This window comes from Anopheles gambiae, chromosome 3 (assembly GCF_943734735.2).
Source record: "Anopheles gambiae chromosome 3, idAnoGambNW_F1_1, whole genome shotgun sequence".
In the NCBI taxonomy this organism is placed as follows: Eukaryota; Metazoa; Arthropoda; class Insecta; order Diptera; family Culicidae; genus Anopheles; species Anopheles gambiae.
Genome location: NC_064602.1, coordinates 90,579,587 through 90,604,936, shown reverse-complemented (window position 1 = coordinate 90,604,936; position 25,350 = coordinate 90,579,587). Strand labels below are relative to the sequence as shown.

The 25,350-nt window shown below is 45.0% G+C and overlaps 2 protein-coding genes across 18 annotated transcripts in view; both read right to left on the bottom strand.

Annotated features, from left to right (window-relative positions):
- Positions 1-15,426, bottom strand: part of LOC1280863 (mucin-5AC) — a 29,377-nt gene extending 13,951 nt beyond the window's left edge. For 3 of the 14 annotated variants that reach the window (XR_009766337.1, XR_009766336.1, XM_061659719.1), the window contains exons 1-2: positions 15,235-15,420; positions 12,526-13,122 (exon numbers count right to left, since the gene is read on the bottom strand). The gene's annotated coding sequence lies outside the window, so the exon portion shown is untranslated. Of the gene's footprint in view, positions 1-12,525; positions 13,123-13,426; positions 13,567-13,616; positions 15,007-15,167 lie in introns of those variants that run through there. The other 11 variants (XM_061659721.1, XM_061659731.1, XM_061659729.1 and 8 more) reach the window with 9 other exon arrangements.
- Positions 15,427-17,335: 1,909 nt separating this feature from the next.
- The window catches only part of LOC1280864 (uncharacterized), a 32,986-nt gene continuing 24,971 nt past the window's right edge, over positions 17,336-25,350 (bottom strand). For all 4 annotated transcript variants that reach the window (XM_061662341.1, XM_061662340.1, XM_061662339.1 and 1 more), the window contains 3 exons: positions 24,178-24,532; positions 22,891-23,303; positions 17,336-18,222 (listed from right to left, as the gene is read on the bottom strand). In XM_061662341.1, the coding sequence (XP_061518325.1) occupies positions 17,558-18,222; positions 22,891-23,303; positions 24,178-24,377 (1,278 nt within the window). In that variant the 5' untranslated portion in view covers positions 24,378-24,532 and the 3' untranslated portion in view covers positions 17,336-17,557. The remainder of the gene's footprint in view (positions 18,223-22,890; positions 23,304-24,177; positions 24,533-25,350) is intronic.

Genomic DNA, 25,350 nt, shown 5'->3' with positions numbered 1-25,350 from the left:
TAAGACAGAAAACTTTGAGCATGCAGTGGAACAATACCCAATTGATATTTTCGAGACATGTCATATTGTTTTCTACTTCCAGGTACGAACATAAAAGCAATTCTTGGAACAACAGTTCCGCCGTAAATTTAGGAATTGTAAGCGCCGCTTCAAACACCTCGTAGAAATACGGAATCTAAAGCATTGAAACATCGAGCATTAAGTAGCTCTCGTTACTCCAGATTACAGAAAAACGATTTAGGACTTCCTACCAGGAAATTAGACCAGTGCGCGACCCCAGCAAGTCTGGTGGACTTGCTGGAAAATAGATTCTTGGCATAACTAAAAACCCCACTTGAAGATAAAGTAAAATTACGATACAATCAGTAACTCCTTAGCTAAAATTAGTGTACGGGAGATTCGATCCCACTACCAAATAGTATGTTACTGCAAGAACGAACCAACCAGTCTGTAGCACAATCATAGTGGACTTGTTCATACAGTCAAAAAAAAAACCCCTGCATAAACAACCGTTTTCTAAATTAATCTCCCCTCTAAGCTGGGTTTATCGCTCGCCACCTGTGACCATTGTTGAACTTCACCTAGAAAAATCGCAGTCTATAGAACAAAATCAATACTGCACTGTGGTGTGGTACGCCACCACGGCACGGAGCATCAAAGGGGGTGTTTGTGTCTAATTTCGTGGGAGGACGTATTTACGTGCCCCGCCGTACGTGTAACTGAGCGCGAGAGTTCTGCTCTCGGTTTCTGCCACAAAACCGTCCCCCTCGTGTTATTCCAACCAATATGCTCGACGACCCCCCGACACAACCCGATGGAGCCGCCTGGTTACCATTGATGACGCAAAAACTCAACCATCCTACACACACACACACACAGACGTACGTACTGCCGCCGCCAATGCTTCTTGTCACACGCCCGCTGCCGGTGTCCAAAACCAAAGTGACACCCACTCGTTTTGTTTCGCACCCGCCTCGCCAGACCTTCCCTCTTCCTCGCTGCTGCTGCTTCCACTGTCATCGAAACAGTTGGGGGTGTGCTGCTGCTGGGGGAAGACGGGCAGTTACCGGCCAAATAAACGCCGAAATCAAACAAAACCGGGAAACCGGGAGCGATGGAATCAGCGCAGCGAGGCACCACAAGGACCTAAACGGGAGACACGGCGAGCGACGGCGGCGGCGACGACGTTTTTCTCCGCTCTTGGGTGTGGAATTTTCTAAATAAAGAAGACAGATTCTCCTCGCCTTAAAATAAGCCGCGAACGGCAAAAAAAGCATCCTCCCTCCGCTTCCCATCACAAAACGCTCTAGATCCACGAACGAGAGGCACAACGCCGCGTGATGCCGACACCACCGTTCCACACACAACTACCACCTGTTGGTTTCTCTACTTCTGCCTACCCCCGAAGGATTCTTCGGATTTGGAAAGATAGAGACGGACCAATGGCTTTAGTTTTGTGCCTTTTTTGTTGTTGTTTGTCTTTTTCCATTTTTTCCGAGGAATTGCTTCCAGAGTGGTACAAAAAAATAGCTCTTATGCTAACAGAGGAGGAAAGAAAACGAAACACTGCCAGTCACATGCAAAACGACCCAAGCGGCCTCGCACGATCATCGATCTTCGGGGAAAACAAGCTGAATTAAGGGGTAACCCACACCCTTGATCGCACACACACACACAAGAGAGGACACCGGCGACGAAGGAAATACTTTTCTCACGCGCACACACCCTTTCTTTCTCTCCCTGTTTTCTCTTCTTCCCCCCTTTCAAAGACACACATTTTTAATTCCAAGCCCCATTGCCCGAAAACTCAATTAAACCAATTTACGTCAAGGTAAGAAGGCGTGTGTGTGTGTGTGTGGTGCAGGTGTGTCCCGAATTATTAGAGCTAACATTTTTCCGGGGCGCCCATCCACCAGACACACACACAAATACTCATACCATCATTCGTGAACAGTTTTATTCAATTAAGGCAAAAGAATGCGCAAAACGCTTTCATCAAGCGGTTGGGGAGGGATGGGGGATTGGACACCCCACCACCACACGCAGTAGTAGTAGGTCAACGTGCGAAATATTTTGCGCATTTTGCGGACAGGTACTCTCCGCAGCAACGCCGGGTGTATATATCTTGATTTATGGAACGCCACATTTGCTTGCCGCCGGTTGCGTCTTTGCGAGGGAACACGCACTCCGGGAACGGGCAGTGGAAATTACGCAACAACGCTTCATAACTTAACAAACTTTATTTTGTTGGGGTGGAAATGAACCAACTAAAGTGAGATTTTTGGAGGTAAATGGCTTTTTTATGAGTTTGAAATGTACAAAAGTCTTTATGTTATATGGCGATCTATCTCACACAATCGATATTGAATTGAACCAGTGTTGAAGTTAGTAGATTGAAGCATATATCGTATGAGAATCGAAAAACCAAACATATTTACAGGGTTTTCCAGATTGTTTTTTGCGGTTATTTAAATAATTTTGTGTGTTTTCTGATTATCACCCGTTTTCTATTTCCAGTTAGAAAGCTGAAATTTCAGGCTGTCACTGGAACTATATCCATTATCCGGGTTGTAGCATATTGACAATTACGATTTTGAATTCACCATTTGTGTCCAAACAAAGATACATTTTAAAACCGTTTGGTTTTCTTTTTATCTGGTCGAATTAGATTCTTCTTTTTCTTTGGCTCAACAACACATTTTCCGTCAAGGCCTGCCTGAACCACTTGTAGGCTTGGCTTTCAGTGACTTATGAATTAACTCCCCATAGCAGGATAGTTAGTCCTACGTATAGCGACACGGTCCATTTGGGGCTTGAACCCATGACGGGCATGTTGTTAAGTCGTACGTGTTGATGACTGTACTACGAGACCGGGTAACTAGATTCGAACTAGATTACCATACTTTTAATACATTTTAAAATATCGATTTCAACACAGCAACAGAGTTTTCTTAATCTTAATAAAATTACAATTTTTACATATGATTTTCAACACATCACAAAAAACTGTCAAACTCAATTCAGCTTGAAACGTGTTGAAAATCATGGTGAAGAAATTTAAAATTATAAAAATGGAAATGAAATATCAAATTGATGTGGATTAACATCGTGCACGCGATGAAAAAAAATGCATATGTGAAGTTGACATGGAAAACCCTGCATTATCCTTCCTTGATAAAATATTTATGCTTCAGCAAAAAAAATCATTCATGAGCTAACTCGCGTGCGGTTTTGCATAGAATATTGACGTCAACAATCATGCCCAATATGACTAGTATCTTACGTATTAAATTCTTTCCCACATAGTAGATTGAATTTGCCCCATAATGTATAGACCGTTACTAAGTTTGGTTGTCCTTTAGTACCCCAACATTTTAGGACATCGTGTTAGTAATTGCCAAAAAGAATGATTTTAAAAAAATTAAGAACTGTCTTGAAATCGTGTGACCGGTTCCAAAATGTGTAGAAATTTTGTGGAAACTGCTATTGGATTCCAAAAGGAACTTGTCCAAATAGGGTGCCGTAGAATCCAATTCTCGTCACATTAAGTACACTTCCGGGTTAGAAAGAACCAAGAAAGTGTCCTAAAATTAAAAAATGTAGGTATTTTAAATCTCTCGAACGTCCGCTCATCCGACTAAACTGGACCACTGTGCACCATTACGTGCTGTTCTAGTACAGCTGGTTGTATTGAACGGCTAGCGATTATTTGATCACTCAATAGAGAGCAGTAAAACAAAGAATTGCAATTAAAAATATATTATCTTTTCATAGTTAAAATATAATTCAAATGTCCAATCGAAAACAAGATAGAAACCATACGGGGGATACAATAATCCCGCTCCGCAGGCAAACGACACGATCAGCGAACGTGCCAAAATGCAGATTAAACTGTCCACGGTTCGGTGAGTAAGGCGATCGTTAGAGGAAAATGATTCGGAACATGTGAAAATTGCCAAACTGACGATGGACTCACACCAATACCCTTCCTCTTTCCGCGGTACGAAAACAAGATTGCAGAAGCGCAAAAACGTGCATTCCACCACGAGAAACGCCAAAGATGGGACTTTATTTACACACAGCACCACCATCGCAACACTACCGCGCTTGGCCACTTGCGACCATTGATCGCCGATCATCCATAACGATAATCCAATTTTCCGCTCCCATACGCCCAAAACACATGCTACTACTACTACTACTGCCACTGCTTTCCGACTTAGCGCGCACGACGAGTTTGCCAAATTTTTCTCACATTTTCAGCATCGTTCTTACGGCCGACACAGCACCAACCCGTTGAGAGTGCAAGGGAGAGAGATAAAATATGCCCATTTTTATCCACTTTTTTATCTGCTTGCCACCGTCCTCGTGTGCACCTGGCCCCTACATGCGCCTTCATAGTTGCCCGCAGCATCCCACTCGTTTGCAGCTATTTTCGCGAGCCGACACATGCCTACCACCCGCACACTGCTCGGAAGGACGGCAACGGGCGAGAGGAATTTTATTTATAAACAGGAGAAACTCCTACCCCCCTGCCACCCATGACCATCGCCACCACTCACCCACCCACCACCGGCAGGTTCATTCATGAAAAATTCGATACTGAAAAACCGCCCCACGATCTCGCTTGGGGCCGCTTGCCTCGTCGTTCAAGCCGCTCGGTCGTAATAATACGACGCTGGCGGCCGCACCACATTAACTATCCCACGAGTTCATCGTTATGCCCTGCAGTTAGCGCTTTTCTCCCTGGTTGTGTGCGGCACTTCCTCCTCAGTTTTGAGGCATAAGGGCTGAGAAGGTAACATGCTGATGAAATTACCAAACTAACGTGCGATCGAGAGCAAGACAGGCAGAGGGTGCTGCTTGAGGGTCCACTTGAGTAAGTTAGTGTGTGAGAGAGAGAGAGAGGGGGTGCGGTGGCCGCTCTAAGTAAATTTCGCGACCGAGCTAACCGAGACGAAACGACTACCGGTAACGCCAGTGTGCATGTGTATGTGTTGTGTTACAGCCAAAAGGCGCGCACCACAGTAACGGCTTCGACGTAGATCGAGTAAACAGATATACTAAGCTCTGCCCACACACAACTGCGACTACCCACCTACACTACCCTTCTTTCTGCCGCTCACTGTCCAGACGAACCAACTGCAACATCTCAAGCGAAGCGGGATAGGAAGCAGGAGTGGGTTAGGAAAAATGTTCTTGAAACCAAGGTACGGAAAGGGAAAAGGATTAAGAAGCGACAACAATTCGTACTTATTTGATTCTCAGTACTTTGAGCTTTTTCTATCTTTCTCTTTTACTTTCTCTCTATTTCTCTCTCGTTCTCTCTCATTCTCTCTACTTCTCTCTCGTTCTCTCTCATTCTCTCTATTTCTCTCTCGTTCGTTCTACTCTCTTTCTCTTCATTTTTCTCTTTATCTTTCTCTATATTTCTCTCTCTATCTCTTTCTATCGCTTTCTATAGCTTTCTATCTCTCTCTATCTCTCTCTATCTCTCTCTATCTCTCTCTATCTCTCTCTATCTCTCTCTATCTCTCTCTATCTCTCTCTATCTCTCTCTATCTCTCTCTATCTCTCTCTATCACTCTCTATCTCTCTCTATCACTCTCTATCACTCTCTATCTCTCTCTATCTCTCTCTATCTCTCTATCTCTCTCTATCTCTCTCTATCTCTCTCTATCTCTCTCTATCTCTCTCTATCTCTCTCTATCTCTCTCTATCTCTCTCTATCTCTCTCTATCTCTCTCTATCACTCTCTATCTCTCTCTATCACTCTCTATCACTCTCTATCTCTCTCTATCTCTCTCTATCTCTCTATCTCTCTCTATCTCTCTCTATCTCTCTCTATCTCTCTCTATCTCTCTCTATCTCTATCTCTCCTCTCTCTATCTCCTCTCTCTATCTCTCCTCTCTCTATCTCTCCTCTCTCTATCTCTCCTCTCTCTATTTCTCCTCTCTCTATCTCTCCACTCTCTATCTCTCCTCTCTCTATCTCTCCTCTTTCTCTTATCTCCTCTCTCTACTCTCCTTATATCTGTTCTTCTCTTTGTTTCGTTCTTTATTTCTCTCCTTGTTGCTCTCTTTTTTCTCTCTTTGTTTCTCTCTTTGTTTCTCTCATTTCATTTGCCAATTTTACCGGATTGGCTAGGTAAACCCTGTATATATCATATTGTTCGCTTTTTATCACTACTGTAGAATTAGAGTGTAGACTTACAAGGATAGTAATGAGCCAACACTAATCTACAGCAACACAGCAACTGTAGCAACAGCATGTAGGCATTACACACCACCAATTACCAATGTCCGGACGACCTTGTCTTTTGCGCACAAGGTATGATAAAATTGTAACCGGTCATCAGCATAGGTGGAGACTAGCCGTCGTCTAGACAGTTTATTTTTTATCTTTACACCATAAGCAAGTAGCTGTCAGTATTGCAATAGAGATAATAGGAGATAATGGGTACAAACGATTAACATTATTTACGCTTTAAGGTAGAGCGAACAACGATCAATTACGGCACCGTTGCCCAATTCACTCAGAATTTTCATATTGCATTTTGTACTGTTGTATTTTGAGGTATTTTCCAAGCCCAGTTGGCAGATATAATCTACCTCTCTTGATTCATTTCAGTCATTTCAGTCAATGCCTAAATTCAAATCTTCAAACTCTATTTTCTAATAAGCAAAATAATACCTCATTTCCAAAACTAAGTTTGCTCAACAGCTAAACAACAAATCATTGCCTATCAAACAAACCAGGAAATTCAAATTAGATTTTGTAACTACATAGTATTGTGATAAAAATGACAGATAAATTAAATATCTTTAAAAAAAACATTCTAAACTTGAAATACAAAACCCATTTCGTGTTTACCGCTTTACAATGTACAGTGTGCAGGTATACTGATACTTCACTGTTTGTTGCTACCTTGCAGATGTGTTTTGCGATATTTGCGCACGCCCAAGTAAATTATATTTGCTTTTCTTCTCGACCCGAGGATCGCTGTCAAAACAGGGGAGAAACAAATAGAAAAACTCGCTGCTGCCACCGCATCACTCGTATGGTTGAGTTTCGTGAAGCATAAATTAGAAACAAAAGGTAATTCACCCGTGCTGCATAGGGACGCTGTATCTTGCTTTCTTTTTGTGATAAAAAAAAAACACATACACACACCAAAATTCTTTGTAATGCCACCAAAATGCAACAAAAAAAAGAGAGGCATAGATCGCAACACAGTTGCTCGCAGTGCAATCACGGGAACGTGCCTTGGCTGCACCCGCAGCAGAAAGAAGAAGATGTACCGTGGTATGTAATTAAGAGATCGCGAATCGGTCACCATCAGAGACCATTCACATCAACGCATGCCGTCGTCGCATCCTTCACATGTGCACCGCTTGCACTGCGCCTCGGCCCACGTAGCGTTGCAAACTGCTGCACTAGTGATGCAATTTGGCACTAGCCAAAGCGCGGAAGCAAGAGGCGAAATGAAGAGTGGCTCTACATTACGGGTAGTGGCAAAGGAAGTAACGTCACCGTAACGTCATCGTAATTGTGTAAATTTTTTTCAAAAACGAAATATATCTATCTGCAACAGGCGAATCATTGAGGTATTGCATAAGTGAGGATGCAAATAAACGTCATATAACTTTACGAATTTGTACTATTTCTACTTGAATGATTCACAAAGTGGGGCTGGTGGATAGGCGTGCTTGTGCCGGCGATGCTGGTTGAGAGACATAATTATACTGCATTTAAACCATTTCTAGTAGCGCTTCGTCATCGGTTGTGTTCCGCTGAAGCTGGTCAATCACATTCCGGTCATCAGTTTTGGCAACTGGACGCATCTCATTTCCATACCTGCTTCCTTCCAAACGTGTTTTCTCTTAACGAATCGTGATTATTCACCCACAGCAAAATTGTAATTAGTTATGATGAGCAAGCAAACCCCACAGTATGAGTAGTAAATATTTGCTGAAGCTATTTTAAAAATCATCGCAAAATGATGGTACTGATGATTTCGGGGTGGAAGACAAGCATCAGTAGAGGAACCAACTGAAGCTGAAGCTGAGGATCGCATTGAATGGCAAGGTGTGACCTATGACCGGAGGGGCAGCAGTCAAAACGGTCATGAGATTTGACGGCGCTCACATATGAGTCAGATTCTTAAGGAAACGCAAGACGATTTACCTTACCCATAACCTTCAGTTTGGAATAATCATCATCAATCACTTACCGAAAAATGGATAAGCGTTATGAAATGCAACTTATTCAGCTGAGTTAAGGAACTCATAGTCGTTTAGGATACTATGTAATGTAGCATTCTTGTTGATATAATTATTAGATTGCTCTTTATCTTAGCATTTATAGAGGAAGCGTATCAGAAGAACTTCTTGAAATACAAAGCTCCATCAAACGACCTATTCGACAAGAATTATGATCTAACCAAGAGCTGTAAAAACCATATTACTTAAACTTATTATAAAAAGAAGTTAAATTAGGTTAACACCAAACTAAACGTTGTTTAGAGACACTCCAAAATGGATCAAGTGGGGCATATCGAATGATCAGACCAAGTCTGAAAATCAAGAAAACTAAAATTACAATGTGCCCAAGGAAGTAGAAAAGAAATGTCAATATCCGAGGAAAAGAGACGTCTATGTCCCGTCATCTGCTGTGTTGTTACTCTTGCTAATTCAACTAAGACATCTTACATAATACATTTAACTAAGTTTTTCATGAAAAACACCTGTTTTGATGACACCTGTATATGGTTTTTTTTTTGTCCACAAATTATCACTGCTTCTCTAGCCTCGACGCTACCTTACACAAAGCGAACACACCCTCAACCGATGCAAACAATTCAACGGATCAGAACCATTGCCGGTAGCAAATCGATAAATAAGCACGAAAATCTACAACGAACGACATCCGGAATAGAACGAACGAACATCACACTACCAACTACAGCTGTGTGAGCGGATTCTCCGCGGCCACGGGTGCAAGAGACGCGTGCAAATGACAAACAAACAACCATTCAACTACTTACATGTACCCTCAGCAGCTGTCCCCTCTCGTCTCTCAACCAACCCCACATACATGGCCACCCCAAAACGACGGGCTTGGATGCCTTTGATAACGGCATGTGTTCCAAACCCAGCCAAACACGGTCCACGCTCTCGACTGGCGTCGATAATGTGTGTGTGTGTTACCACCACATGCGCAACAATTGCCGCCACACACGCCCGCATTGTACGCCTACGCAGTGCTATTTTGCGCGATAACCAACAGTCGAAGAATGTTATTCCCGACCCACGAGCCCGGGGCAAAAACAGAGCGCTGCTTACGGCGGTATTGAAAATTACACACAGGTACAGAAAAGAGAGGGCTGTCTGCCGTACTGTGACCGTACGTGGTATTAGAGAGAGACTCTGCTGTTCTTACTGTATTTCCTGTAGAGAAATTCCCAGCCATCAAAGACGATAAAATGTCGAAGTAATCAAGCATCAATTGCTTAGTGCGGTATGGCAAGGAAGAAAAGCAAATTGTTGAATACATTTTGTCGTTATACCTAAACGGTCAAATAACCAATAAGATCAAAATCTATACAATACAGAGGTCGATGCATAGCTCGATTTTGATCCACCATTTTGAAAAAGCTTGTTTTTGACATTTCAATGAAAAAGTGTTTACAAACATTTCCACACAACCAAACACTTTTCAGGGTCAATTGGGCTTTTCTGGGTAAAATGTAGTGAAAATATAAATGTCCATCTCATGAACGTGGCATGATGTAGTTTTATCAGTAATTCATCATTTAAAAACGACCACTATCAGGAAACTAGCTTCTTAGCTTTGGTCTTCATGAGCTCCACATGATTTAGTCTTAATTTATGGACACTGATCTCGTTATAATCGATAACTGCACAATAATTCTATCTTTTATTGATATTCGTAAACATTCTACAGCATTATGAACAAACATAGCAGACTTAGCCTCAGCAGACTTATGAGATGCATTTTCAAAATGCTATTTACTTAGTGAAAAAAAGGAGTATGGAACAAACGACCCATCATTTTAAAGCTTTAGGCTTCTTTTTTCTGTTTTTGTGCATGCATTGTGTCAAAATGTGTAAAATAATGTAGAAAACAAAGCCAAACCTGCACCTCCATAGGGCTGTCAAAATTAAACTTGGACAGGATAATATTATTAAAGTAAATTTCGTGCTCGACAAAATATGCAGCACACATTGCAAAATTACTTGTAAAACCCTGTAAAGACAAGTACGGCAATGTATTATTGCCGGATAGTGCCAAATATTTTTTGTTAATCTAATTGGACTTTGCAGACTTCCAGTTGTGCTTCGTCATAAAGCCACAAAACGGTGACGTGTAATTAAATATGGGATTCGAACTATGTCTGTCCTTACCATAAACCAATACGTTCACCACTAGACCATCCAGCCACTCGAACATAAGTAGCAGTATCTCAACCAGGTTCTGATAACGATCGACTGCTCAAAATCGTGATACAAGCAAGACTAGAATGTATATTCTTTCATACCCATGTTCATCTCAGGTTGGTCTGTTCAAGGAAAGTTTCACTCATGATTTAATGGAGTCGTCCCATCGCTGGACACCTTGGAAATCCCCATTCGATAAAACCTGTTCATACGCATTGCTTTTTTTTGTATTCCACAAGCGTTGATTGAGTCAACGCAAGTGACATAATTTTATAAGCATGTAAATGGGGAATCAAGATGTACATTATTTCAAAAGCATTGGTTTGCTGTATTTCATTGAAAGCAGTTACTTTTTTTCTAAGACAAATAACTAAAGTAGCAAGATGCAAAGAATAACAACCGAAAAGTCGCTTGGAATTGAAAACGGTAACCAATGCATCACTGTCCACAAACGATCCGAGTGATTTCGTTCCCTTACCTTCGTGTTTTTCCTTGAACCAAAACTTCATTAACAACAAGATCGGCTCCATCGAATTGGGTGGTGAATAAAAACACTCCACTCCCATCATGGGCCCATGACAACATGCTGTGTTTTTCCGGCGCTAGAGAAAACGGACCACGGCTTTTCTTCGCAAACGACGCGCAGCGCGGACAGAGGGCCGGAGCCGTGTGCCGGGACCGTGTACAAGCGCACGTCAGCGACGCGAAGAAGATGGACTTGGGATGGGAAAAAAATGTTCCATCATCGGATAAAATTAAAACGCACCAACAACTGCGCGAGGGCCGCGCATCGTTCCGTGTGTGTTTTACACGCTGTTGTTTCCGCTTTTCCTGCGCACCACACCACCACATATCAGCGCACCACGCATCAGGAAACACTTGGGCGTTTTCGTTACCTTCTCCTGGCAGAAAATTCTGCGAACGCGTTTGCGAAACCACGCATTTGGACATGGGTGTGTGTGTGTGTGCAAAAGTGGAAATTGCCAAACTTCTATTGTACCGTGGTTTGTGTGGGAGCGAGTGTGTGTGTCGGTTGCTGATCGAAATGCGTTCCCTATAATTTTTGGGCAATCTTTTACCTTCGACGCTACGCCTGCGTTACATCAACATTATGAATAGATAGTTTACACATGTGTTTCAATTGTGTAAGGGAATTTGAATCCAAAATTCTACCGTAGTATCTGAATTGTGCCTATATGCCAGACTCATTCACCTAATCTGTTTAAACCTGGAATGTATGTAGAGTGCAAGTAGGATTTAATTACCCTCTCACGAGTTCATGAGCAGGGGGAGAGCGTGGCAACCTAGGGTATTTAGCGCAATTTGGATCAAAAATTTCCCCAAAGAATTCATAATTTCCCCCTTGTGGGAAATTCCCCACCGATTGAAAACCGCTGAACTATATGGATAGCTTTTAGAGATTTGAAGAGCAACGTGCCTATTCATATATAAGCCCATTAAATTTTTAGAACATCCGTTAGTGACCAAGATTTATGCTCCATTGATAGACATTAGTGCCTAAAGTCCACAGTGTCAAGGATGATCTCAAACTGTAGAATGTGTTTGCAATACCACTAATTGTTGTTTCAACATCTCATCCAAAGTATAGCAGTTGATCTACTACTACCAATAGCGTCCGACTAACCTGCTATGGGTAAACCAAGAAGTTATAGACAGTCAAGTCTTATAGATGCTTTTGACCGGCCTAGAACTATGGTTCTAGTGCCAAATCGGAGACCTAAGATCGGCATTAATTTATGGAAGATTCATTTATGGAAGAGACATTCCAGTACTAATTGGGTTTCGGAACTAACAGTATATAGAAGAGTCCTAACCTCAAACCCTATTACAATTTCGAAGACCATTCTCAAAACAAGTTCGATACTCTCACTTTGCACTGCCCACTCCGTTCAGAGCGGCCTTTTAACAGCCAGATCTACGTCCCAGGTCTCTTTGGCATGATGTTCCATAGCTCATTCCAAGCTACAGTGTCAGGCAAGCAGCCTTGAAGTCGATGAACAGGTGGTGTGTAGAGATCAGGGAGCCCAGGCTCCATATACTTACATATGAAAATGTGCAGCCAACCATAGGTTTTGGAAGCCTTGCTGTAGTTGATGTCCTATTTGGAGAGATACACCTCGGTCACCGCGGTCTTTAGTAATCTCGTGCCTTCACTGTCAAACCGTGCACGGTGATAAACAGCCCATTAACGATGACAGCTGCTGTATGTTGCAGGTAGTAGAGTGCTGAAGGATCTCAACGTGCTGTCGGAATCTCAGGTTATCACTCTATCGCACAACCACTAGGGAGGAGACACACGTAATTGTGTATTTGTGTATTGTGTAGCGAAAATATTTTGCTCACTTTGGCTTGAATAAAACTGCGCACTAACACACTTTCTTCATGTGTACACTTTCTCTCTCTTCAAACTGGGAAACCAACGCAACCTCGATTAAGGAGTTACATCAGCTGTCAGGACACGGAGCCCACTTGAAGCACACACATACACACATAGCTGAATGTGGAGGATAGGCAAGCAACGCACACCTTTGTTATCTTTGTTTCGAGCTGATTTTCACATACACACACACGACACACTTATACACATGCACTCGTTTTTCTGCTCTAAAACATCTGGAAAGCCGGTGAACACAATCAAACCTAGCAGGAAAGCATTAAAACAAAGAAAAGCATTGTAATGATAGGATTAGTTTTCACTGCCCGGTGGGCGGCTGTGCCTAGACCGTGTACCGACGTGTCCCACACACAGGCACAACACCGCACACAGAAACGAACAAACGAACAGAGAGACACGACATCACACCATACTGAACCGCGATCGTACTGCCAAAGGAACACACACGCGCACACACTGCGTTATCTTTCGGTTTCGCGATAAATGAGTTGCAAAAACACGCGCGCACAAACGCACGACACAAACGCAAATGATGATGTTTTGCCTAACCTTGGGTGTGCATTTCACTTTCGGTGGAGGATTCTGTTTTATTTTAATCTAATTTCAGCGCGGAACAGCGGCTAATGCGGAAAACGGAGCGGAATGCAGCAGCACCACCACTACACTGCTGCTGGTGCACATTCTCCCCTCACACAATGTCATTCTCTACCACTCGTTCTCTGTGCTCTTTTTCGCTCACCTGTGTGCTCACCTGCTCTAATTACCTCGGTTACACCTGTGTGCTGATAAACCTGTGCCGACCTGTCAATCGCAGCAGGTAGGTTCCCCACACAGGAATAGCACAACAACAATAACAAAACGGCACCCTTCTACTACACAATGCCCTCTTCTGTCTAGTGCGCGGCTTGGGTTGGTTTTCACTGTAGCTAGTTTAATCGCAGTAAAACGTTTATCTAACAGCGAGGAAGCAGGTTTACGAAATGTGTGCCTTATCACTGCACGGTCGCACGATAAGCACTAATCCTTGTTTTAGGCAGCGAACGCAAAAAACCGCACACACTCCTCGCCACGATATGGGTGTGTGTAAGCTCCGATACAAACTGACCGCTAGAGCGAAGTGCGCGCCCGACCGCACCACGCGATGACACAAATAAGGGAAGAGAGAAAGAAAAAAGCAACCAAAGCAACCTTCGCCGGTGCTGTGCGCACAGGTAGAAGAAGGCAGAGCGCGCGAGAGCGAGAGAGGTATAGTGTTCTTTCTCTGTCTCTGGCTCTGTGTAGTGGTGGACTGTACGCGAAAAACATTGGTGCCGCTTCAATGACGTACGACGCACGCACACTACCGCACCACGGCTTATGGCGACGAGTTGGTGGTGCGCAGCGCGCAGGCGCACAGGTGATACGCAGGGCCGAATACACACAGAGCGACGCGACAGCTACCCAATACGCAGGGCGCTGCTGCCGTGTCCCTTTTTTCTTCTTGCAGTCGTCGCCGTTCCTATGCACACGCAGCCATACGCAGCCGATTATTTGAACACAGACGCAAACAAACAGTGGCTCGTTTTGTCCGTCCATATCACGCCGCCGTTGCGCAAAGTGCGTATGCGTGACCAAGTGCGTTGTGTTGGTGTGGTCGGGGAGGACCGCGCAAACTGCGTTTTCCTTTTACGGGGTATGCTGCTTCTCTGCTCTACGCTTGCATGAGACAGGGTTTGTTGTAAGAGTAATTGCGTTTTTAGCACACAGAAAATCAAGCAAGCGCAACAGAGCCGTGCCGTGCGTTTCCAGTTTACGCGCACGAGACGAGCTAATCTACGCACTCAGCGCCCCGTGCCTAGCACGCACTCAGCTGATTTAATTTTCGTTCACTTTCCATCAACCTGTTGCAGTGCCCCAAAACCGTCCACCATCTCCACCCCCCATCGACTTTTACACGAACACACGCACACACACACACTGACTTTAAAACCACTTGCGAAACGTTTTCGGTGGAGGGACGCACACACGGCTGGGTTAAACCGCTCATTTCACTTCCTTCACGCCAGGGTCACATACACGCACACACACACACAACGCAAACGCACCGACGTGTCACGTTGGGGGGGCTGGGGACGTAACAATGCGGGAGGGGATGGGGAGGGGAATACCACAATCGCAACGACACCCACCCACAACCCTCCCCCTTCCTCCACGTATACGTCCACAGTTCTTTTACTTTGCCTTTCCCTGCCCCCCACACTCCCCCCCCCCCCCACAACCGTAGATTCGGTAATTTCTGGTTGCCACCTACGCGATCGATCGACTTCTTTTTCTACTTCGACGATACCTTCGAATTTCGTGTACGGGGAAATGCGTACCTTCGCTCGGTGCGTTTTGTGTTTTGCTCTCTTTCTACTGCTGCCGATTTCGCAGCTACCGTCGACGGCGAGCTAAACTTACGGAAGGCAGGAATTATTTTGAAAAACTTTGCACACAGCGCACAGACGGAGCAGAAGAGCTGCCACCGAAACCGACCGAGGTTCGTCGTTTGACAGATGGAAAACACAGAATGAAGGAGCCGCGGCCAAAGCGAGACATTCCAATTTGATTTTGACAGTAGGAATAATTGACGGAAAATAAATCTTTTTTTTTTTTTCAAAAAAGAAGAGAAACAACCAAATTTGCTCTTTTGCTCCGTACTCCCTTTGTTTGATCTCTTTCATGTGAATTTTGTTTGTTTATTTTCTCTCTTTGTGTGCTACAACGTTGCTTCATGTGGCCGCCGCTTAACGCGCATGATCGGCTTGTGCTGCGAACAAGGTTTATACATAACGTTGTGCGGTATGGCTGGCAGCACGGCTTTTAAACACAAATTGATCGTTGCGCAAAATTGATCGGCGGAAAAAGTCTTCTTGTGTGCCATACCAATTTCTGTAAAAGGTAAGCAATAGTTTTGTTACTTACTAATTGCTTCAATTGCTTATTTGTACGGTGAATTTCTACGTCGAATTTTTATAAAAAACGGAACTTGTTTTTGAACGGAATGGTAATTTGAGCAGTAATGGTGGCTGAATCAGGCATTGGATCGGAGTAGGTACTGTATTGGATCGAAAACTAGGACAGATTTAGGATCTGTTCCATGACAGCGGTACATTATGGTACAATATTACAGGAACGGTTCGGGTTCAGAATCATTTCCATGGCATATCGGTTCAGAATCAATTATAGGACAGGTTTGGGGATCAGTACCAGGGCAGAAATGAGTTCGGTATTAGTTCCAGTAATTGTATAAGGGTGGTACAAATTCCAGGTTCGATACGGGTTAGTTACACTAACTATTTACAGTATAAATGTCAGTTCCAGGATCGGTGTAAGTCTAGGAGCAGTATCAGGATATGGGTTAGTAATCAGTTCGACGTTCATTATCAATTCCTAGATAGGTATGAGCTGAGGATCATTTTCGGGATAGATAAGGGTTTCAAATCAGCTTCTGGACCCATATAGGTACAGTATTAGAATCAGGTACGACATGGGATTCGCATCAATTTCGGGCATCGGATGGGTATGATATTAATTCCAGGTTCGGTATGGAATCAGGATCTGTTCCAGAATCGTTAAGGATTGGGAATCAGTTTCAGAACCGGTATGGACTCAGTATCAGTTCCAATATGGATTCTGGACCATTTTCATAATCGGAACCAAAGTTTGCTCAGAGCCGGTATTAGCTTCATTATCGTCTTTGGTCTTCACTTTGGTTCAAAATCCGTCTCTCTTGATCTGCCCCGTGGATTGCAGGGGTATCTGAGAATTCAATTTGTTTTAAATATCTTTGCCGGTACCCTTCGTAGTAAAGCCTCCGAAATTAGTTTGCAAAGTCCTTTTATCCAGTTAAATTATATGTTCAGTATGTTCAGTTCCTGCATGTTATACATTTTAATGTAATGTAATGTAATGTGATATATTGTCAGCAAAAGCAGTGTCACACTGAGAAGCAGTGATCCTATTTCAGAGCGCAAATAATAGCTCTATACTATACCCTTCTTGGGGCCGTTTTGGTGGCATAGTCGTCAGCACGTACGACTTAACAACATGCCCGTCATGGGTTCTAACTCCAGATAGACCGTGTCCCCATACGTAGGACTGACTATCCTGCTATGGTAATCAATAAGGTCACTATGGTCACTAAAATCCAAACCCACAAGTGGTACAGGCAGGTCTTGACCAACAAACGGGTTGGTGTACCCAAAGAAGAAGAAGAAGAAGATTATATCCTTGTGTCGCATCAATACTCAGAACCTTGCCGACATAATCGATTACCGATTGCTGTCGCTTATTGCAGAAAAAGCTCATCTATCCCTGTGCCTTTTCTATGTAGGCGGCATTTTTTGGAGCTGTTCCACGGTTGTAAAACTTTATTTCTTACCAATCTCGTTCGGATATAAAAGCTCACTGCGAAAATAAAAGCCGACATAAGCCCCCGTTTTTTTTAAAAGAACAATTATTTGTCGTAATGGTATTTACATTTCATACACTTCATTCGCTAGTCGATTCAACACCGCGAACCTAATAGATAACCTGTCCAGCGATTTAACCTCGCCAAAACCTTCCCCCCATTCGCCTACCGGTAGTATCGTAGTTTATTTCTGTTTAAATTAACTTATCGACTACGGCTTCTCTGGTGCGATCCACCACCTCCTATCATCATTTGGCAATGTACCGATCCAGGTTGTTCCAGTTGCAGGAGTAGTCGATCTGCAGCAGACCCTTTTTGCTTAAGCTGAAATGTTGCGGCGTGTAACATACGTTAGCGTTGGTCGCTGCGATCGCGATCGCGGTGGCCGGATCGAGCATCTGGCTCGGCCGTCTAGCAATGCTCATACTCTGGCTGACGACGCTGACACTGCGGGACCGCCGCCTCGTCGGGCTGCCGGCGGGCGGGCCGGCCAGCCCACCGGCACTGCTGGTCGTCGCGTACAGCGGCACATGTTCCGCCTCCTGCCGGGCACACTCGAGACAATCGTTCAGCGTGTAGTAGTTGTGCTGGTCGGACAGGATCGTCCCGGTGACGGACGGCGGTGGTCCGAGCGGGAGCCCCGAATGTCCATGATGATGATGATGGTGAGCGTGATGGAAGTGTGCCGGCGGAGGCGGTGGCGGCGGTGGCGGCGGCAGCGGCATGTAGCAGCAGCTCGGCTCGTAGTACTCGTACGACGGCGGCCCGGGAAACTCCAGCTGGGGCAGCGGCTTCGGCAGCACGATCGGGCGCCGGCTGGAAGCGCTCTTGCCGAAGCCGGGCGTGTGCAGGCGCAGCGCCGACATCGAGCTGTCGCACGAGCTTGGCTGCTCCGTCGATGACGTTTCCAGATCTGGAGGGGAAAAGTAGTAAAACAAGAGCGATAAACTTGTTAATTTCTGTCACTTTTTCGCCCCCTGAATTACGCAATTGTGTGTATTAATGTCGTTCCATCGCTACTCTGAGGAACCTATTGAAACCAACACTTCTTCTGGACATTACAAGAAAGGACCTTATGAACATCACTAAAGGTCAACCACTTTTGGGACAATGTAATTGTAAAGAACCAGCTAAACATCTTATCGAATGGCCTTCTTTCTCAGAATGGAAGTCACCAATGAAGTCACGCACGATCAAAACCAGATCACCTCCTTAATGATCCGAAAGAGATTCCAAAAACAGAGAGCTGTGACCTTCAAAGCGGGCTTGTAAAATAGGTCCACTCTCAACATGCTGGAACGATCTGGATTTGCACAATTGCCATCTTTTCACACAAAACAGTCGACTCATAATGGCTCACTCTAATTATCATATTAACGCACAAAACCGTCACCACGCTTACTTCCCATCGGTTCTCATTCCAGCAACTTCAACTTACATCGCACCCGCACAACTAATTCCGGCCGTTTTTCGAACATGTCGTGAACACCAGCTCAATTATGCACGCTTTTGCAGCAACTCCGGTCGCACATTCAGAGTTGAGTTTGAATTTGAATAACTCGCGCAAGAAGTCTTCACACTATGTTGCTCGACACTGACTGACAGCCGACTGCTGCCTTAACTACACATTACGCCCCACAATGGCACCCAACAAAGCAGTGCACCCTTGTACGCGTGCAGATCGACTTCCTTCCTCTGCGATAGCACCCCGTTGCGAGATAGGTTGGCCGGAGATTGTCTTTGCACGTTTGCTTTCCCGCTGCATTCCACGCCGACGACGATAGCGACTCTCGTGTGCCCTCAGCGGTAGGAGCGAAATTGGAACACTAGGCCACACATTGGCCCTTTACGTCGCAGGTGAGGGATCCTGGAGCAAAAACGTACGAAACGAGCGAGCGAGCGACACAAAAACGGTCCGAACCATCCGTACAGGGGCAAGATCGCACACTAAATGCGGTAACCGGTGCGTCCGGCGTACGACGAAAGGCTGGAACAACCCACCCCGTTTTCCAGCTTCGGATCCGGGCGGGGGTTTTCGGTCGTCGGGTTCGTCGACTAGCGAACGAAAGTAAAGTGCAAAACCGCACCGCACCGAGGGTGTACCGACCCGTCCGGCAAACAACGCGGAAACCCGACCGCCCGAGACCTCTCGCGCGTACGAGGAAATGGGAAAGCAATGTGAAGACACCGCGTTGTTTGTACTTGTTGCCTATAAAACAGCAACCAGCAGTGGAGTTTGTTTTGCCTGCCCGTTTTCGCTTTAAACTACTCGTTTGTACGTCGTGGGTTTGTACGAGCTAGACGAGCACGGTGTGTTAAGACATGCCGTTTTATGTTGGTCAAAGTTCCGTTGGCTAGGGGCGACTGGGCAGGTTTTTGACGCCCTGCCTATCGCCAAGCGAACGTAGCACTGTGGCAAGGCCCTTCCGTCGTAGGTGAAGAGGGGACAGGTTCTTCTTTCCGGCTGCATTCTTGTAGCGGATCTGCTTCGGAAGCGTAGTGGCCTCTTGTCTGTAACTATGATTTGAATTCGTCATACGAAGAATGGAAAGGAAACGACGATAGGCAAGGCTGAAGAAGGCTGCGCACGTTTACACGAGCAGTAGATCAGTTGTTTTTGTTTGCTTTTTACTTGCAACAACACAAACGTACGCAAAACAAAACCACTACCCCCCAGTTCGTTGCGTGATGATTATGCATTATTTAATCGTAAACAAGAGCCTCCAAACCTTAAGACCCAAGCTTAAGGGTCGAATCTCGCGCCAACGAACAGCTGACGTGCTTGCGATCATCACAAACTAAGCATGCGGCGAACCTTCTTTTTGTGGTTGATAGACATACCATCTTTTAAATACCATTTTGAATTCAATCTTTTTAGTTGTTTAAAGTATTAAAAACACCGCTCGTTGGGCACTCTCTCGCGGTTGGAAATGGTTAATCTTAATACGCAAACCATGCGCTTGTGCGAGCTGGGAGCTTTCCCGAGAAGTTCATTCTCACGTTCTTGCAGCTTTGTAGAAGCAGATAGAAGTTTGACTGTAAGTCTTAATGCTCTGAGGTCTGAGAAGAGGTTTAAGAGTGCAGTTTACCTTAATGGTGGTAATATTTCACTATAATAAATCATTTCACAAGACATTAATTAACGTATTTTTGGGTGCAGAAGAAATTCCTGAGTTAAAAGTTTAACGACAGGCAATTCGTCTTCATCAAAAAAAAAAAAACAATCCAAAATTTCAGATGAATTACTCACAAGATTCACTGTTCTCTTAAATAGTGTTATCTTACGTATGAGATCTCCAAAACATCTTGTAGGGCTTGAGGTGCGACCTTGACATCTTCTTGATATCGTTCCACGACTTAAGGGTAAGGAGATTTAACAAGGATCTTTGAAGAATAAATAATAAGAATAGATCTTTGAAGAATAACTTTTAAATATTCTTATTGAAAAAAACCTATACAATGTTTGAATTATCAGGTTAATATCCTTGTAACGACAGCCAGTCTCAGTCTTTTCTATACGGTAGGACTTACTCAAATAAACTCCAGATCTTTTCCAAAAAACGTACAGAGCACCTGTTTAAAAGCCAAAGACACCCAAAGGCAACATTTTACGAAAAGAGTAAAAAAAAAATTTGGGGAAAAGGTAGTTCTTCAAAATAATTCAAGCACCAATTTAATCCGACATGAATACATCAAAATTAGCACCAACCGCAACTCAAAAGTGATTTTACCAATAATCAATAACATCGATTCGATCGATTGAGGTCACATCGAAACGTCTGAGGGTGCCAAAACCAAAGCTAATGACACGCTGATTGATTAATGAACAAAGCATTGCAATGTAACCGTTCGACAAAAAAATCCACAGGCAAACCAGGAAAAAGGCTCACAAATGTAAAGACTATTTTCGCTATTTTACAAACATTGACGTCTGGGGACCGTGTCCACAATCGTGCGGAGGTTCTTTCTCTCTGTCTTCGGGCCTACGTTCCACCATCCGCTACCACCAGCAGTGACGAAACGCGGTCGTTACGCAGACGCAACCGCGCAACCTGCAATTGGTCCCGGGGTGGTAAAGACCACCCTCCCCGATTCGAGCGTTTGTGTGTTTATTTTTGGTAAAAGCAAAACCCCACCAAAGGTGAAGCAGGAGCAAAAGCAACACTAATACAGTCAATCAGGGGATTACTTCAAAAAAGTTTGTAACACAGTGCTAGAATTAAGAGAAAAAACACACACGCACATGGCTTTCCCTTTCTATGGTCCTTTGGGTACGTTTGGGTCATTTCGTTCCGTTTCGTATTACGTCAGGCACACCCCACCAGGGATGATGAAATTCTAATTACCCGCGTCAGAACGCGCATTGGAAACGCTACCACCATACTCCCTCGCTACAGCCCCGGCCAAGCAAGCACAACCGGCTCGCCATAAGTAAACAAGCTCCAATTATGGAGTTCCCCTCTGGCTAAGCAGTTCATCAAACGGTAGTTTCGATGTCCAATAATGATGGACGGCAACAGTTGCACGGGAAGGAAAGCAGCGCAACAAAAACGTCAGCCATCGTTCCGATCCACTGCACGCTTCATTGATCCAGCGTAGCAGCGCAGCACTGGATGGCACTGTCCGCAATATCGTAATGGAAAACTAGTAATTTACCATAACGACCACCGAGGCGACCCACGCTATGCTACTAAACACACGCCAAACCGTTTGTCAACATGCCTCTGTGACTAAACCCCTTCGGCCCTCGGTTGGACATTGCAATATCGAGGGCTTTTTTTTTCTTCTCAATGTTTGCGCTACCGCCACAACACTAATAGTTGACGCGTTTAGCGCAAGAATGAGACCATTTGGAGAAGGTCTCGTCGGTAGGCTCTCCTTCGTGTTGGAGCTGAAAACTGGAAATGAATAGAAAAGAGAGGGAGCGAAATAAAAAACTAAACCAACAGGTTTTTCCTGTATCCTCCCAATAGTATGTGGCGCAGCTTCCTTGAGGGCCAAGAATCCCGCTCGGTGACCGATATAGAGCGCTGTACATGGCTGTACAATCGAAGACGCACTTGAAATCTGTGCCATATTTTTCAATGTTTTGCCCTCCATTTTGCCGTATTGAGGTCTAAGCCTACTTATCTATTTGCAGCACCAAGCGGGAGGGATTCTGACCGCACTGTTCGGGAAAGTCATTCCGAAGAATGCCCTGTACCACATATGTGTACAGTAATCGCTGTTTGGTGCAATCGAATCAGGACACTGTAGGAGGTCATCTTTCCACTTTCTACGTTTACAACGGCCACCCCGCGGAGGGATAGAAATAGGCCTAAAAAAACCCTTCCAGAGCTAATTGTCGGCACTTCTTTACAACGCTGCAAAAGCCGCCGACGGCCCTCCACATGCCTGATGTTTGCTGAAATGACCACCTTTTCCTCCCCAGGGGACTCGCAGCAACATGCAGGAAGTAATCACCGTATCCGGTACGTGCGGGTCCGGTTTAGGAAAACGGTGTAACCGGTTCGATTAACAGTTCGAATCGAACTTGCGATTGCATACACACCACGCACGCCTTCCGGAAGTTGGAACCTACCCGTGTATGAGCTGTAGACATGCTCATCACCCCCGATGCTATCCTCGTCCATAACGGTATCGTATCGTTCGGTGTAGAATCCATCCTCGTCCTCGTCGTCCTCGGCGTTCAGCTCGTCCTCCAGCTCGCTCGGCCGCTCGTCGCCCACCATCGGATGCTGCTGACGGTGGTGCTGGCTCTCTCCATCGAGTGCATCTTCCTCCTCCGGCAGCAGTACGACACTCTGACCCTCCAGGTCTTCCCCACGGGCGACGGGATCGAACTCGGGATCGATCAGCTCGGCACTGGAGCAATCGCGACACTCCAACCCACTGCCGTTCAGCTCGCCGGGCACGTAGTAGAACTTGGACTGTATCGGTTCACCGGCGGGCGACGGCGGTACCTCGGACTCGGACGTTGGATCCATCACTTGTCTGTGTGTGAGAGAGAGGAAGAGAGGGAGAAGGAAAGAAAAGAAAGATAAAAACCAATCAGAGCATGCAGTGTGTCCATCCAAGCAGTCTGGTGGAGGGAAGGTGTTGAATTATAGACGTTTGCACGTCACGGTAGCTTTAGCCGTCCGGATGACGGTTGCCATCGGACGCACCTCATCTGCATGAGGGATGACCGAGTCCGCACGATGACGCTTGGTTCCTACGCTTAACGGAGCCATTAATTAAGTCACACAAGCCTCACATGAGACCAAACGGTACAAGCAACGGCCGGACGAGAATGGTGATTAAAATGTGATCCACGACGAGCGGTGCAGTGTCATGGGTGAGGGGGATGACTGCTTGGAATGTCGAGAGTTTTTTTATTCTGGATAATAAAACCTAACGTATAAGGAAAGGCAATGCAATTGGATGAAATATGCATCTCCTTAGGAACAACTATTTCAACTTTATGGGTTCGTCGCTTGTGTCCAGCGACTTTATTCTCTATTCTCTTGTAGAAGAGCAGCAAAAACCTTCGCTCGGAACCACACATTCCAGCAAACACCATTTCATGTGCTTTGTAAACGTGTGCCATTACGAATAACGTATCTAACCTTGTCCCCTTGCGCGCCGTCTCCGTTCGGCTCTATTACCCCGTGCACGTCGGACGCCAATTAGACGCCTGAAGATGCAAATTAAATTTAGCATATTATTCATTCCGATTGAGACCTTGATGCAGGATATGCCTTATGCAACAGGTATGCCTCCGTTCTTCGCCAATCCCCGATGCCTCTCTACGTAGAACATGGAAACACTTACTCTGCACTGTCCATGTGCCTTGTCTCGCTTCTCAACGCGCGCTCCATTCACTTACTTGCGAATGTAGACATAGTTCTCCATATCCCACGGATCGACATATCGCCGATTGAAGATGGTGTTCGGACCGTCCTCGAAGATCGCGCGCCGGACGTAGTCGGACTCTTCCGCCGAGTCGTACTCCTTCGCGGTGTAGTACAGCGATTCGGCCGTCCGGCGGGACGTTCCAAAACTGTCGAACCCAGCGTAAGCCGGCATGGTTGATATGTAGTTGTTTTTTTTTTTGCTTGGTGCAGACTTATTTCGTGCAGGTTGCTCTATATCTCGTGGTGCGGTAAGAAGCTACAGGGAGATTCTAAAACGAATTGGCTAGGGAAGATCACCGGTTGTGGCGTGACGTTCCCGAGATGTTGCTGGAAAGAGGAAAATAAGGATCGAAATTAATGCAAGAATTAAAAACATGAATCAAATGTTACATATTGTATATTTTGTAGGGAACATTCTTTATTCCAGGTTTCTTAATTGGTAAAATTGTCTTAAAAAGCAGTTAACAACGCCATCTGATGTAAAAATATCATCATTTTGTATACTATTTCCCTTCTTCTCTTCCATTTCAAATTAGAATACTAAAGCGCATCAAATGTTTAGTAAGAACATATCACAACCATAACAAAACACACCCAGCCAATAGAGCCATTTCTAGGTGCAGCTTCAACGATTGTTTATCGATCCTCAAGGGCCACTCCTTCGTTCGCATCTTCTATTACGACGATACGCTACGCATCACACGCACCTTTCAAGCGCCGTCGATGAACCCACTTCATCCACCACGGGCGGTTGCAGCTGCGTCTTGGCAAACACTGCGCACCAAAGAGGCAAACAAACAAAAAACACGATATTCAACAACTTTCTCCAGGCGCAAAACTCGCCTTTTCGAAAACGACAGCGCAAACCTCGCAGAGCGCGGGCGCGCGCGCTCCTCGGTTTGTTTATTTTCATGTGCGCATCTAATGCGCAACGATTTCTGCACAGGCCAAACACAGCCGTGGATGATGCTGGACATGCGTGGGGCTACATCTTTCCTCCCTCTCCTTCCCTCTCCCTTTCCTCAGGAAGGTTGGTTTCCGACGAGATGAGCGGGAAAAAAATAAATAAAGATGGTCAGAAATTGAAAACCAGCCTGTGTGTTCGCCAACGCAAGCTATAGTTTTGGTGAATCTGGAAAACTGCA